At 42.0% G+C, this 14450-nt stretch overlaps 4 protein-coding genes across 4 annotated transcripts; 1 reads left to right on the forward strand and 3 right to left on the reverse strand.

Moving 5' to 3' along the window:
- Nucleotides 1-153: 153 nt before the first annotated feature.
- On the forward strand, nucleotides 154-1581 carry BDB00DRAFT_765071 (WD40-repeat-containing domain protein; the record flags this gene model as incomplete). The annotated part of the gene is made up of 6 exons (XM_053119493.1): nucleotides 154-270; nucleotides 365-498; nucleotides 595-677; nucleotides 753-1007; nucleotides 1084-1240; nucleotides 1335-1581. 6 exons carry the CDS (start codon nucleotides 154-156, stop codon nucleotides 1579-1581), a joined length of 993 nt encoding a protein of 330 aa, XP_052978894.1.
- A 92-nt stretch (nucleotides 1582-1673) lies between these two features.
- BDB00DRAFT_426048 (P-loop containing nucleoside triphosphate hydrolase protein) lies at nucleotides 1674-3294 on the reverse strand. Its single transcript, XM_053117342.1, has 6 exons — nucleotides 3008-3294; nucleotides 2613-2911; nucleotides 2518-2547; nucleotides 2396-2458; nucleotides 2173-2303; nucleotides 1674-2069 (listed from the first exon to the last, which is right to left on the reverse strand). Exons 2-6 carry the CDS (start codon nucleotides 2874-2876, stop codon nucleotides 1733-1735), a joined length of 825 nt encoding a protein of 274 aa, XP_052978895.1. The 5' UTR covers nucleotides 2877-2911; nucleotides 3008-3294; the 3' UTR covers nucleotides 1674-1732.
- A 2504-nt stretch (nucleotides 3295-5798) lies between these two features.
- On the reverse strand, nucleotides 5799-7339 carry BDB00DRAFT_939534 (uncharacterized protein; the record flags this gene model as incomplete). Its single annotated transcript, XM_053129318.1, has 3 exons — nucleotides 5799-6345; nucleotides 6393-6694; nucleotides 6886-7339. 3 exons carry the CDS (start codon nucleotides 7337-7339, stop codon nucleotides 6181-6183), a joined length of 921 nt encoding a protein of 306 aa, XP_052978896.1. The 3' UTR covers nucleotides 5799-6180.
- Nucleotides 7340-10273: 2934 nt separating this feature from the next.
- On the reverse strand, nucleotides 10274-12793 carry BDB00DRAFT_883401 (cytochrome P450; the record flags this gene model as incomplete). The annotated part of the gene is made up of 4 exons (XM_053128230.1): nucleotides 10274-10498; nucleotides 11227-12206; nucleotides 12310-12632; nucleotides 12750-12793. 4 exons carry the CDS (start codon nucleotides 12791-12793, stop codon nucleotides 10274-10276), a joined length of 1572 nt encoding a protein of 523 aa, XP_052978897.1.
- Between the last annotated feature and the right edge of the window lie 1657 nt (nucleotides 12794-14450).

A 14450-nucleotide genomic window follows, 5' to 3' on the forward strand; every position in this document is an offset into this window, starting at 1 on the left:
AAGGGAGGGAGAAGAAATAGACGCGAAGTACGGATGCTGTCACGCCTATGAATGCTTGCGGAATCTTGATTTTTCAGCTTTAATTACAGCCAGCCTTCAGCGGCTTTTGAGTCTTTCACACCTTGCTTCTTTCACAGCGCGCATATACACACAATGCACGATCCAGCGACAACACAATTTGAGATCGCCGATCCACCTACTGATGGCATCACCAACGTCACATTTAGTCCAACCGATTCACAATTGCTACTCGCATCGTCCTGGGACAGTGTAAGTTGTTAATTCTTTCACTGTTATAAAATTTTCACAAACCACGCCCTGCGATCTGACTTTCCCCTTCTCTGACAATGCCTTTTGCAATTAGACGGTTCGATTGTACAATGTAGACGAAAACAAACTTACAACGCAGGTCAAGCACGCTGGTCCTATTCTTGACACGTGTTTTGGAAAGGATAATAACAGTGCCTACCACGGTGGTGTAGCAAAACAAGTGACAAAGTAAGGTGGAATTCATACATACGCGCGTGTTTTCCTTCCTTAAATTATATTCTAATCGATTACACTTAATGTCATAATTTTTAAAAAAAACTGCAGATTGGATCTCGAGACGAGCAGTGAACAGAATTTGGGCAAGCACGACGAACCTGTTAGGTGCGTGCGCTGGAGCTCTGAAACAAGTAAATATTTCATATAAGAATCGTCAACTCAATACGAACTGGAATCACAAAAATTAAATTATAAACCTTTTCTAGATAACTTGTATTCGGGTTCATGGGATAAGACGTTACGCGTATGGGATGATCGTAGTCCTGAAGCACTTCAACAAACACACAACTTGCCGCAAAAGGTTTTCAGCATGGATCTTTGTGACAATAAGCTGGTGGTAGCAATGGCAAGTCGACAGATTCATGTTTATGATATTAGAAACATAAATGAGCCATGGCAAACTCGAGAGACGACGCTACGATACATGCTCAAGTCCGTACGATGCATGCCTAACGGTGAAGGTAATGTATAGAATTTGCATTGTCTCTATGTATCAGGTACACATATACTAAGGTCTGTGCGTCAAATTTATAATAGGCTACGCGTGCTCGTCAATTGAGGGTCGAGTGGCACTTGAATTTTACGATATGTCGCCCGAAGCACAAGCGAAGAAATATGCCTTCAAATCACATCGACATATGATAAATGATACCGAAGTGGTGTATCCTGTCAATGCTCTAGCATTCCACCCAGTGTAAGCTTCCTCATATATTGTGAGAGTGTGAGATAGAGATAGGGTTTGTACATAGATTTTGTCATGTACTCATCTACTTGCTATCAATAATTAGCTACGGCACGTTTGCATCAGGTGGGTCGGATTGTGCGGTAAGCATCTGGGATGGCGTCAATAGAAAGCGTATTCGACAATTCCCTCGATATCCCGACGAAATTGCCAGTCTTGCTTTCAGTCATGATGGAAAGAAACTTGCTATTGCTAGCAGCTACACGTTCGATGAAGGAGAACGAGATCATTCCCCAGATGCGATTTTTGTTAAGACCATGGCCGAAACTGATTGCAAACCGAGAACAGCCTAAAGCAACTGATCAATCATTATATGTGCAGCAGTAAAATAAAAAAAGCAAGATAAATACAATGGAATCTCTCTTTTTGAACGTAAAAACGAAACAAACAACTTTGTCTCTTCCATAGAAATATATTCCCAACTTCCATTATAGTAGTATTATACTAGGACGATGATGGTGGTGTTGGAGTAACACCTGCTGCTGTCATGACGGACCACTGAATCCGAGCAATATCTTGTGCCATTTGCCCGACCTGATCCTTTTTGCTCTTTCTTCGTTTGCCTGTAGTCAGAATCTCGGGATAGCAACAAATAGCATGCTCAACAAGATAGCGTTCAATTTGGGATTTGGATTTTTGGAACGCTTCGTCGGTTAATCGGTCGCGTTTGGTCAATATGACCTGGTAGGAAAGAGGTTGTTGGTCGAGGATTTGCATGATTTGTTTATCGGTTTCTTTGATACCAGCGACGGGATCGATGATGATATACAGACGCTTTAACCTTGATTTAGAGATAAATACTCAAGATTAGCATGAGACGTCAGAAATGTTCATCTCAGGATTCAAAGTCAATTTTGAAAAAGGGAAAACCAACGCCAACATACTGTTCTCGATATCGCAAGTAATGGAGGATAAGCTCTCCCCATTCTTCTTGGGAACGGAATCCATAGCCTGGCATATCCACCAACGTAATTTGATCCGCAATATTAAAAAAATTGAGCGACTTTGTGTGTCCCTAGTTGATGAACGGGTCGTATTTTTCATGCAAAATGAGCTTCTTTTCAGATAACGAGATAAACATCAAGAGATAATCACTTAAAAACGTACTGGTTTGCTTGATGTCTTTACGAGTTTACTATTGTTCGTCAATCTATTTATCAAAGTAGATTTCTATTTTACATTCGTTAGTCCTGCCAGTTACAAATAGACTGAGCTAAATTAAAACTTACTCCAACGTTGCTTCGTCCCACAAACGCAATCTAAGGAGAAAGCAAATGAGTGTCTTTTTTATCTTCAGTACACCTAAAAGCCCCTGGCCTCTTACCTCTGGTTGTTTAAAAGGAGGTATTTGTTTAGGATCGAACACGCTTGTCAAGAACCGAGCTGGTTTTGCAAATAGTTTGGTTGCCATGCGCGATTCTACTGATGTGAGCGGTGGTGGTTCAGGGAATGACGTTAATCGGTAACTGCCGGCACGACGCTGTTGCTCCAAGTGACGTTGAACGATTGATTGTTGCAAGCAGGTACATCGGCATGTATGGAAAGATCGTCGTGATAATAACGACGATGGTCGTGTTGTCGTGCTCATGTTACTAAAAAAGGGGTTTATAAAAATTCGTTATGCTAAGGAAGGCGTTTCAAAAATTTCACGGATGAGTTTCACTGTCCGACATACGCATGCCGAGTATTTTCGTATGAAAAAGAAGGAAAAGAACTTACACGTTTTTAAGCAACGGGGCTCGCCCTCTCCGAAAAGAAGGCTTCCCGAAACCTGCGCCGGCATGCCGACGGTGCGTCCCACAACATATGAGAAAGACTCTGCCGAAACATCGTCAATCCCATACTCGTTGCACGAACTCAGCCGAAGCTTCATCGAACGTGCGATATAACACTGGAAAGCAAGCAACATAAATGCCCTTTGCTCGGGCGTTGTGCTCCCAGTAGTAGCCTGACAAAAACAAAGGAGCGAGCCTAAAAGGCCCGCCCCTTTGGGCAACAGAAAGGAAAGAAATTAAGGCAGTTAGCAGTCTTGCTAGACAGACAACGTACATTAAGACGAGACACACACACCAAATTAACTGATGAAATGATGTACTGTACTTACAGTAATAAAGCAGCGATCACACTGTGCAACCATCCTTGTTCTTTCATCCTTCATTGGGCCATGCCTTCAACTTGACAGCACGAGAAGCAACAAGAAGCGAGATGGACTTGTTGACCACGAGAAACAGCAGCTTGAGCAACAGGATGACGGCAACTAGCTTGTCCCTAGACACAGGAGAAGGCCTGGCTTGCTTGAGAACAAAGATGGAGTGATTTCAACCACTGTCTGTGATGGATGGATGGATGGTGGATACATCTTGAGCATAGTAGGTAAACTTCTTTGACAAGTTTCTCAGGCCGGGAGTAGCACAGTGGTGGAAACTAGTGACAGCCAAGAGACTCAGTAGCAGCAGCAGCAGAGGCAGTGGTGTGAGGTGTCTTGATTATCACACGAGTGATGACATGATAGGTCTGAACGGTGGACACAGCAGAGACGAATGGCAACACGAAATCAACGGATGGCTCTTTTCCTAACCTTGTACGCCTTGTCCTTGCTGCCATAAGTTTCAATATACAAGTCAAAAAAGAAAAGAGAAAGGTGTAAGCGGCTAGCATATATACCTCAGCAATCATCATGCCCACATCCAGTATACCCCATCATCCCAAAGAAAATAGAATGCCGTACATTTTTTAATACTCACACTACTAACCGAGTAAGAGAAATATCGTAATGTGTGCCCTATGAAACATCCGTGGTGACGATGAGTATCAATCATCCTATGGCGCAGTCCCCAGCATTTGTCCTATCCATTTGCATCTTTCTTCATCTGTCCGAGCAACCCTTTGACTGTAATAATACTTACGTTGACCTTGTTACACTGACAGCACGCGGAAGGAGATAATGATACTTGCTCAGAGGGAGATATATGAAAAATGCTAATTTTACACAAATGCCAACTGTGATTAGCCACTCTTTTTAAAACCATTTACACACGGTCATTTCACAATTACCTAGCCCATTGCCCAATTGCCAAACATAAAACTTACGATCCTTCTCTTCTGAGATCTTGGAGAACCAGCTTGCATATTGCGACGAGGATCCTTCTTGTGTAGCACAAAGCGGAGATGGTCATCTATCACAAGGATGTCGTAAAAGGTTAATAGAGGGAATTGAAGGCGACGATGATTGTGGAAACAACGTATGTACACCATTTGTTGTATAGAAGAAACAACATCACATACCATTCATAATAAAAACAGAACCTTGGCGCAGCCGCAGCAGGAGGAAAGCATGGCCGTGCTTCTTGGATGAACATTCGCACGGGTATGCCTCTTGAGTGGCAATACTGTATTGATGGAAGACAATAAAGAAAAAGAGAGAAAATTTTCAGAGAAAAAAATACGCAGTGTCGTATATATACGTCTACGTTCGAATGACCCAAAAGAAGGGGCGATAATCGCTTGACAGTTTTCACGAGCAAGATGCGTAGGAATTGCCAAAAGAGCCGTCAAGTTCTTTGCTCTTTCATTATGGATATTCCCCATCTAAGCTGTGGCGATATTGGTACCATTTTCTAGCCACGGTCTTGTAGTTCACTGTTGTATGTTTTATTTCAGATAAGAGGCCTTGTCGTGTTTGCAAAGTAGAGTAAAAGCAAACAAGTGCCATGGTCTGATCGGAACAAGTCACTTCATAGTGTGTTGCTTTTCATGCAGTCTGGATCGGTTTCAGCTAGCCAAATAAGGAGATGCTGACAACAGTGATCATGTACGTACAGGTTGACTGTTTTCTATCGATTAGGCATATCGTATAAGCCCACATGAAGAGATAATGGAAGTCTATATGTATATAGAGCAGGTACTACGCTTGTGACGGACATACGTGATTCGATGATTACTGCTTTGCATTATCGACACATCTTCCACAAAATGTTAATAATAAGAGTATGCATATATAGTGTTTTATCTTGCAATAGTAACAATGAGTACAAGCGAAAGCGCACAAAGAAAGAAAAATCTAGAAACTACGTATAAAAAGACAGGGGGTGATGTTGTTGTGTGTTTACTAAGTGAGCTAAATCTGTACAAGGCGTCTAGCCATGAGCGCTTTTATGAATATGTTTTTGCTGCTATTGATGTCACGGTGCATTACCGCACCGCAACCGCGGCATCGGTACACTTCGGCACCACCCATGATCCGAGCGTTGCCACAGCTTGAGCAGGTTACTGTAGTGTGTCTTTCTTCTTGTTCAATGACTGTTGCACCACGTACAGCAGCTATACGAGAGCGGAAAAAGAAATCAGAAATCATCAAGTTCACAATCAACCTCGTCCATAATTGTTTTCTTTTCATGTGTGTCAACTAACCTCTCTCTTTCAGCTTCGCACGAAACTGGTAGTGTGCCCATGTGAGCATTGCTCGGACTGATTTCTTTGTGATGCGCCGTGCTCTTTCTCCTACTTGGTGGCGTACCATATTTGACACATGGAAGGGGGGAATTATCACAACATCAAAATTGGTGAGCAACCAATAAATCGCTTGGTTGTGATACTCGTCTCGCAGTTGGCGTATGCGTTGAAACGTCCGATGTACTGCTTGGTTGATAGCTTGACCGTGCCTTTCGCCTGCTTTGCTTTTTAGATTATATGCGCGATCACGCTTCGAAATGAGATCATCGAGCTCCGCAGCCAATCGGTAGAATCGCTTCACTGCGTTTGGTGCAAGCAATCCTGCCCCCAACGTCGGGCTATACCAGGCGTGTGGTGTTCGGACGCCGGGGTCTAAGGCAACGGCGTGCGTCACTGGCTGCTGTGGCTCGGGATCGACTTGAACACTCCACAAGATCTTTTTACTTATCCAGGCGGTGATGGTACATCACCCGGATGACCTTGCCATTGCTCCCTATATTCAAACGAGCATCGCCTCGAAGCTTGACACCTTGGAAATGCTTTAGATAATTCTTCATATCCAGTTTGAAGAGATGAATTCGTCGCTGTCGTTGAGTGATTAGAAACTAGTATTTAATATGTGTATACAGCCATTTATTCTTATCAATTTTACCTTCATTTTCTTGTATTTAATTCCATTGAGATTCCCAAAGTTTCGGTTCACCGTCTTGAGGGCATCAGTACAAGCTCTGTTGATGCTATCCATGATTGGCTGGGTAACATCCTTTTTGCGATTTATATAGACTTGCAAAACAATCTTGGCAATACGATATAGGAACATAAACTGCGACCACCCCGGCAGCTTACAAGCCTCCAGCTGATCAGTTCTTGTGAAGTTGTTTTGGATCAGCACTTGAACAATACGTCGTTCGTCTGTGTCATTATAGCTGTCTACGTCAACCAAACCGGGTGTGACTAGTGAATGGTTGGTTAGCACCCATCATTTTATACGCACTATGTATTGTGTCATTCATTCATAAATAAGACAGCGAACATGTTACCCAAGAAAGTTACTAGTGGAGCTCCTTTATAATAAGCAATCACCGTGTTGTATACGATCATGCTATATCTACAATGATTCTTCATTGCTTCTGCGACGGCTTTACACGGATAAGCACCAAGCACGTGCGTTTTCCAATGGCCGTTGTTTCTTTCATCATCATCAAATTCGTCCACGTCAAAATCCCTGCGATGAAAGCCGAACAGCCCTCCATCTTCATTGTCTGGATCGTCGCCATCCGGCCCCACTGGCACAATTAGATTTTCGCCTTCCGGTGCGACATCAAAACGAGGCTGTGCTGAGCCTTCTGGCGGCACGGTGAGGTTCATATCGAACCAGGTATTCCAATGTTCTTCGAACATATCGACGTTATCTACAGTAGGCGACCACAAGTCCGCAGCAAGCTGCTGGGTCCGGAAATCCCAGAACGATCGTGGTTGCTGAGGCTGAGGCTGAGGTTGAGGTTGAGGTTGAGGTTGAGGTTGAGGTTGAGGTTGAGGTTGAGGTTGAGGTTGAGGTTGAGGTTGAGGTTGAGGTTGAAGATTTTCAGGATGTTCCATATTTGTAAAAAGGTGAATAAAAGAAGGGTGAATAATGACAGATAAAAAAACCAATGCATTGTCTATTTATATGAATTTTCTAGCCAAAATTTTTTTAAGCTTCAACAAAGTACTGCTACCAAATGCCCCATTCATATGGAGCGCATGTTATAGATCAGCACCCAAACCGATGGATTTCATCCTGGCGATATCATTTTCCACACTTTGCTATATTAAACCTTTAAAAAGAACGGTGAGCGAGGTATGATAGTAGCTTGTCATCCAGCCCGAAGCAAGCAAAACACACAGGGCTCATAGACATGCCATTCACCCAGCAGTATAGTGTAGCTTCTTAGGTACGCTGACTGGTTATTCTCATTTTTATTCCGTTTATCGTCAAAGGATCACTAATCTTGTTCGTTGCATCAAAGACGGCCTATTCAGGATATCTCGATTTGCATACAGAAAGTTTAAGTATCATCATGTCAATTTCTTGACCTTACTCTTATCAAATTAATTATCATTACTTGTAACATAAAATAGAAGCATACTACCATTTATAAAGCAATCTTCTGTCTGCAGAATTATGCCAGAATTGCTACTTTATATTTGACAGTAGTGTTTGTTTAAGACGGTGTACGAACAATCATCGTCAGAATGAATACAATGTATTTTCTTCTTTCGATAAGCACCTTGACATAATGAGAGGTCTAACAGAGCATCTTTACGTTATTGCTTGCAGAAAAGGCAGAATCTTCTATCAGAAAGATAAGACGCGACGCTATCCGGTGGGCTTGCCTTAAAGGCGTGGCTGCAGTAACTGGGAGGCTCTATTAGCTTTCTATATCAATCAAGAGCAGCAACCATCAGGCTATCAAATCTTCGTCACTGGCCTTATCTTTACGCTTTCCACTCTTCTTTTACTTTCTTTTGAGCCAGGGCTGATGTGTAAGTATAGCTGTTGCAAAGCAAGAGGACAGATATCAGAGCGTGTATGTTTTATATTCTACATATCTTTCCATTACTGTTTCTTTGTGATTTTCATGCCATAATAAAACAACATCATCCTCACCTCTGTAAAAGGCTGCTTCAATTTGGGCCGAAAGGTGGAATATATTTGAGGTATGTACAGGTAAAAAAAAGCAAAAGAAAGCAGAAAGATGTATGAACTTCATGTGATAGCAACAAGCTTCGCGTACTCCTGCGTTCTTACACTGTAGAATTACTTACTGCCAAGAGCAGACAACGATGAGCATCAAAAGGGTGGTTAACAACAAAAGGAGGATCAGGACGGCCCGATGCAGTGGTCCCTCGTTAATATCAACCCGTCTTATACGGTTGAGCTAATGAGGGTTGAAATACAAGGGGGTTTTAAATAGAAATCATATGCTTTCTTATCTTAAGAGCTCCATCAAAAGTGTTGACACAACTTAGGGTTGAGTTTATTCGAGGGTGATCTTCACGGGGGCCATTGTACAGACCCGCTAACCGAAGGAGCCAGTCAGCAAACGCTATTACTGAGGAAAATAAAGCGTCCAGTAGTAGCGGCGACATCAGCAACAAAAAGCAAAAGACGAATAACAAGCGAGGCCAAGGCGAGAACGTCGATTGACGAGCAAAAAAGATAATGCAAATAAAACCCTAGTATTATCAGTTATGAAGCCACACATTTCAACTATCGGCCATGCCCATTACTAATAATATCGACAGGACGACTGCTGCGCATGGTGAATTGACGAAATTTTTCATGGCCCTGCACAGGAACAGGTAACGTGCATTTTGTCTCATATTAGCAAAACTTATCGAGTACGATTTATTGACGGTTATGACAATCATCAGGACACAGACAGCGAATAAGTCTCTACATTATCAGCTCTACCAGACGCGCTGGCTTGTTTGAAAAGTTGGATCTGCGTATCCGATTTAGACCAGGATCATCGTACAACGACGACGATCGCGATACGACGCAGAAATTTTACGAATACAAGAAGTTCGCTAACAGTCATTACAAACATATCAAAAAACGCATCTTCATGAGCTATAGTATGTTTTGCTATAGCCTCGCTGCAATAAAACGTTGATCAGTTAACATTTACACAGAAACCCACGTTTGCTTGTCTTAGTGCCCTTACGCGTGTGTTGCTTGTAAATCGAGACGAAGCTCAAATTCTTCACCACGGACGAACTTGCTATGATAAAATTGGAAATAGTTTCATGGTTAGGCGGTGAGCACAAATGCTTCGATTCGGCATTGCTTGGTCAAGTCAATGAAAATTCAAATGTAAGTAGTTCGTATCGTTGCATAGTAACTATATCATTGTGTATACTCAATTGTACTTAAATGTGTAGTATGTTGATCAACAAGTTGAAGGGGATTAAGTCTAGTACGTTGATGGTGTCGTAGACCTAGAACGTAAAGTCCGGGCCGATGGACTCTCGAATTTGAAGCTAAAATCTTGAAGTCCTTAGAAACATGTAAGATGATCTGCTCTCTTCATAAGATATGTTTACGAATTACATGCTACTTATTGCATTTCCCATCATCACTGGTACAATAGCTTCGAAATGTACTCCCAGGATCCCTCTAATTGAATGTCTTCCTGGGCTGGATGTTTGCGCCAGCTATTTGAGTTCCATTCTATCTGCAAGTTTAAATAACTCAAACAAAAGCTTCGATGGTAAGAACGATAACCAAAAAGAAGGGGAAAAAGTCACCAAGCAGAGTAAAAATGAAAAGAAAAACCGTTTTGTTAATAAAGGTATCTTTACAGGGCAAACACCAAATTCAATGATGAGCACATACCAGAACTAACAACCAATGCTTGCAACTACGCAATACTGTATTAACGCAAATTTTCCTACCTTTGTACCCGGTTACCTTCGTACTGGCTATAAGACGACTCATGAGGGCTCCTCCTGTCGAGAAAAAAAGGTTAACCCTGTTGTATACGAAAATTAGCAACGACAGAAGATCGCAGCGTGCACTCCCCAGCGAAACACTAGAAATTGTCCGGCACGCTTGGGCAGAGGTTCAAATGGCGAACCTTGATCGATTACTGGGAGAACTGTGTTTCGAAGAAATGGTACGAACCATAGTGGGCCTAGAATAAGCGATGAACGCTTAATGGCAGGTGTGTCGGTATTCTCAACACCAGGATAAGGAATAGATGTATATTTAATCTGATCAATAAAAATTAATCAAACAAGACGTGTGCCTAAACTATAGCTGAGATGCTTCTATAAATTTTTTGTCAAAATGCTTCCAAAATTGCGGATATCCGGCAATATTACAGACTTGCTGTCTATATGGCCAACATTGGGCAAAAAAGAAAAGGGTTGTTGAAAATCGCCCAAAATACCAATGTAGCTCTACGTTATCCGATATTGTCAGTTGATGTCTCTGTGATGTAGTTGAATGGCCAGTAGAATGGGGACACACAAAGAATCATGGGTATATTTCTACGGAACGCATCGTACATCGTCAATGACAGATACAGTAAACAACGAAGTAGTGTTATTTATAGGATGACTTATTCGGTCTTTTTAAGCAAAGTTGTTTATCCCGTTATTGTGAATCCTCAATTTTAGCAAGAAAAACGGAAAACCGTTGTATAACTACCTTCTCCTTAGTCACTTGGTAAAATGGCACATACTTGTCATATTTTTTGTGTTACACACTGCTCAAAGAACATGCTCACAATATAGATTAGGAAACGAAAAGACACAATTTTCATATCAATCATGGTATAGATATATTTTCACTCTTATTAATCTATGGCAAATTCTATACGCCTCAACTAAAGGATGCCTTCCAAGATAATCGGATCTTTAGGCGGAAACTTCACCATGCCCATTGCAACGTTGTTAGGTGCCCGCTTTCCAGAAGGAGTGGAGATATCGAAGCGTACCAAAAGCTCGGCCAAGACGTATTTAATTTCATTTACGGCAAAATAACGACCAGGACATGCGTGTGCGCCAAGACCAAAGGAAATCATGTCAATACCAATAGTACTTGACCATTTATCTTCTGCAGTGTTCATGAATCGGTATGGATCAAATACGTCTAATGGTTTGTCTTGCGGTGGTGCGAGCGCAGGATCATTATGGGCTTCATCTAGTGCGCATACAATTAAGCTTCCCTTGGGGATAATCTGTCCTGTAGAGAGGACCAGGTCCTGAAGAGCCATGTGATGGAGACCCAGGTTGTCGATATCGTATCGTAAAACTTCACGCATAAATGAGTCAAGTAATCGCAAATGACTGACTGTTTCCGGTGTCCGTTTCTCCAGAGAACTGATTTCAGTTCGTAACTCGGTCATAAGCTGCGGTCTACATGCCAATTCATGAAGACAAAACGTAGTGAAGTGGCTCGTGGTATGAATGGAAGCCAATGCGACTCCTTTAAAATGAAACGCTGCATCTTCAGAAGAACGCATAGAACCGTCGGCTTTGGGTAGTTTCGATGTCATGCTAACAAATGTGGGCTCGTCATCGGGAATTTCGCCAGATCGGAGGCCTTTAATCAAAGGTACGAGTAGCTTCATCAACAAGTCGAGTTGGCGTTCGACAGACATGTAGCGACGGACGATGATATCAGCAATACAAGGCGGAAGGACGGTTAAGAGCATACCGGCCTTGACAATGTTTTGTGTAAGTGTCGCCATCGCAGCGATCAACTCTCTGTCGGTACCAATGCGACTGCCAGCAAAGCACAAGCACGAGATTCTTGAAATAGCATGCGAAAGGAAATCCCAAGGCTCGATCTGCTTCTTTTCACCACGCTTGAGCGACAATTCTTCTTTGAGCGTTTCTTGAAATGCCTTTTCGATTCTGTCGGAAAAGACTTCAATCTGTTGTGGTTTGAAATTTTGTTTAATGGGATATACAACTAATAATTATGATATTAATAACTCGTAATACAATGTTGTTGTCGCTTGGTAGACGAACGAAATACGCATTCGTCAACATATAGTACTGAAAGCTACACTTACTGGGATGTTTGTCCCTTGGGCTGACGACCTCTTCAGTGTGCTTGTGTTCATAAGATAAGCGCATCACTCTTTCGACGGGCATTACAGTTTCGACACCATCGGAAAAGCTGACAGTTTTGCGGGACGCCATAAGGAGTTCCGGAATCATTTTGCCGGTGAGGACGTAAAGTTCCTGGGTGACCAGCTTGATACTGAATGCAGGACCATACTCGGCCTTGCATTTCTGGATAAAGCCTAGCGGATCCTTGTTGATTTGAAAGGCGTGGCCGAATACGGGAAGCGCACCGGCAACTGCGGGGACGGTGTTGTCGGCACGTTGTTTTCTTTGCTTCCGAAGGAGGCGCCAAAGGGTCCAGGTGCTTAGGACCGCGCTGCCTGCAGTGATAAGGAAACGTTTACGGTTGCTGGAATATTGGTTGAGTAAATAGGTAGAAGCTGACGTTAATATGCTGCTATTACTACTAGTGATGGCTCTGGTGTCCATTATAGATGTGTTATATATTGATGTATGGATAAATGTAAGAGAATTTTAAAAAAAATAAAAGAAAGAAAACTGGGTTCAGAAGCTTTTTATACTAGGCACTACCATAATTCTTTCTCCGGTGCGCGGGTTTGTCAGTGATCTATCCCCGTGGTAGTTGTCCATGCGCGCGGTTTTACTTGCCAAATTTCGCCGACGCCACACTCTTCTTCGTTTTTCCCCTTGCATAAAAAAGCAGGACGAAACAAAGAAAAAATTTTCCAGCTGGATTTCTGGAGGGAGATAAATGTTAGGATGTCTTCTCGATATGGCTTTAGAAATTTTGGTGGAAGGTAATGTTGCCGCAATTCAAACTAAGATCTATTCTCTTTTTCTCCATTATAATACATTATCTCACAGTTCTTTTAACCAATAGTCCACTAGATTGTATCCTAAAATGATCATTTGTTACCAGCACTAACAACAGTAGAAAAGCCCACATAAAGAATGTACATATATCAGTCTTTGAAAAGGATCCTGAAAAATATACCTCTTGCATAAATCGTGTCACCCAAGCACTCTGACGTCGCAACCAATACCATTAGTAACCTCACAAATCAAGGCTCGACGCTAAGGGCGCCAAAAAGGCTAAGAAATTTAGCATTGAATATAAATACAGAACAGATTTACGAACAGAAAACGATATTGAACAATCACCTCTTTCACTTGATAGAACTTTTATTTTAACCCACAACTTATATTGGACATGGTTCCCTACTTGTGCGTCATAACCTATTGTTCTCTCGCTCAAGATTGCTAAACGGCTTGTTTATCCAGGTTTCCTTACAGCATAGACCGAGGTCCCTTTTCTTTTGATTTATTCCTAAACAGCAGGAACCATACTCATATCTATATCTTTTGTCACCGATACAACGCTATAATTTTCCAGGAACCAGACAGTGTTCTATTAAAGGATAAACTCTTTTCATCTTCTTTTCTTTGGCTCACAGAACAGCCAACCCAACGTTGCAATAAACGATATGATTGATTGCTGGTGCTCACTAGAAACTAAACTTTGGACGCAAGCTTAGCTAAGGCTCAAATCCGAAAACTACGGTAAAAACATTCGGAACTGGCCTTTTTATTACATAGAATAATAAAGCAATCACTAAGAAAACATTGACGACAAAGCAATGAGTATTGTCAGGAACACTTACGCTGTCGAGATGATATTCACATATCATATGCTTGAAATTCAGTCAGTTGCTCAGAATTCTAGCACAAAGAAGCGAGTTGCACACTGCAAGAGATTAGTTAGCTTCCTTTATTGTACAGAAAGCTTCCAAATTATTGTTACTGATCTTGGTTGGTTTCTGAGTGCTAGTTCTTTGTTGGGACCGTTGTGAGTTCCACAAAGAGTGAGTTTTCCGCTGGAACGTCTTTAGTCTGCGCTCAGTCCAAACACCAAGCATCTTATTTGTTATCCCAGCGTTCACAAAGCACAAACAAATTGCTTTGATTCCTACAAATTACCGCTTGTTTGCACGAGTTTTTTCAACTGTGCTTTTCCATATATGACACAGTATTCTACTCTGCTGTCTGTCAGTTGAACATTATACTTATCACGTTAGTAGATGCTCTTCTTTCAGGTTCTTCAGCTGTTTTGTATCATATGTCGGCA

The sequence above is a fragment of the Zychaea mexicana genome (assembly GCF_025766255.1).
Source record: "Zychaea mexicana strain RSA 1403 chromosome Unknown BDB00scaffold_45, whole genome shotgun sequence".
In the NCBI taxonomy this organism is placed as follows: Eukaryota; Fungi; Mucoromycota; class Mucoromycetes; order Mucorales; family Lichtheimiaceae; genus Zychaea; species Zychaea mexicana.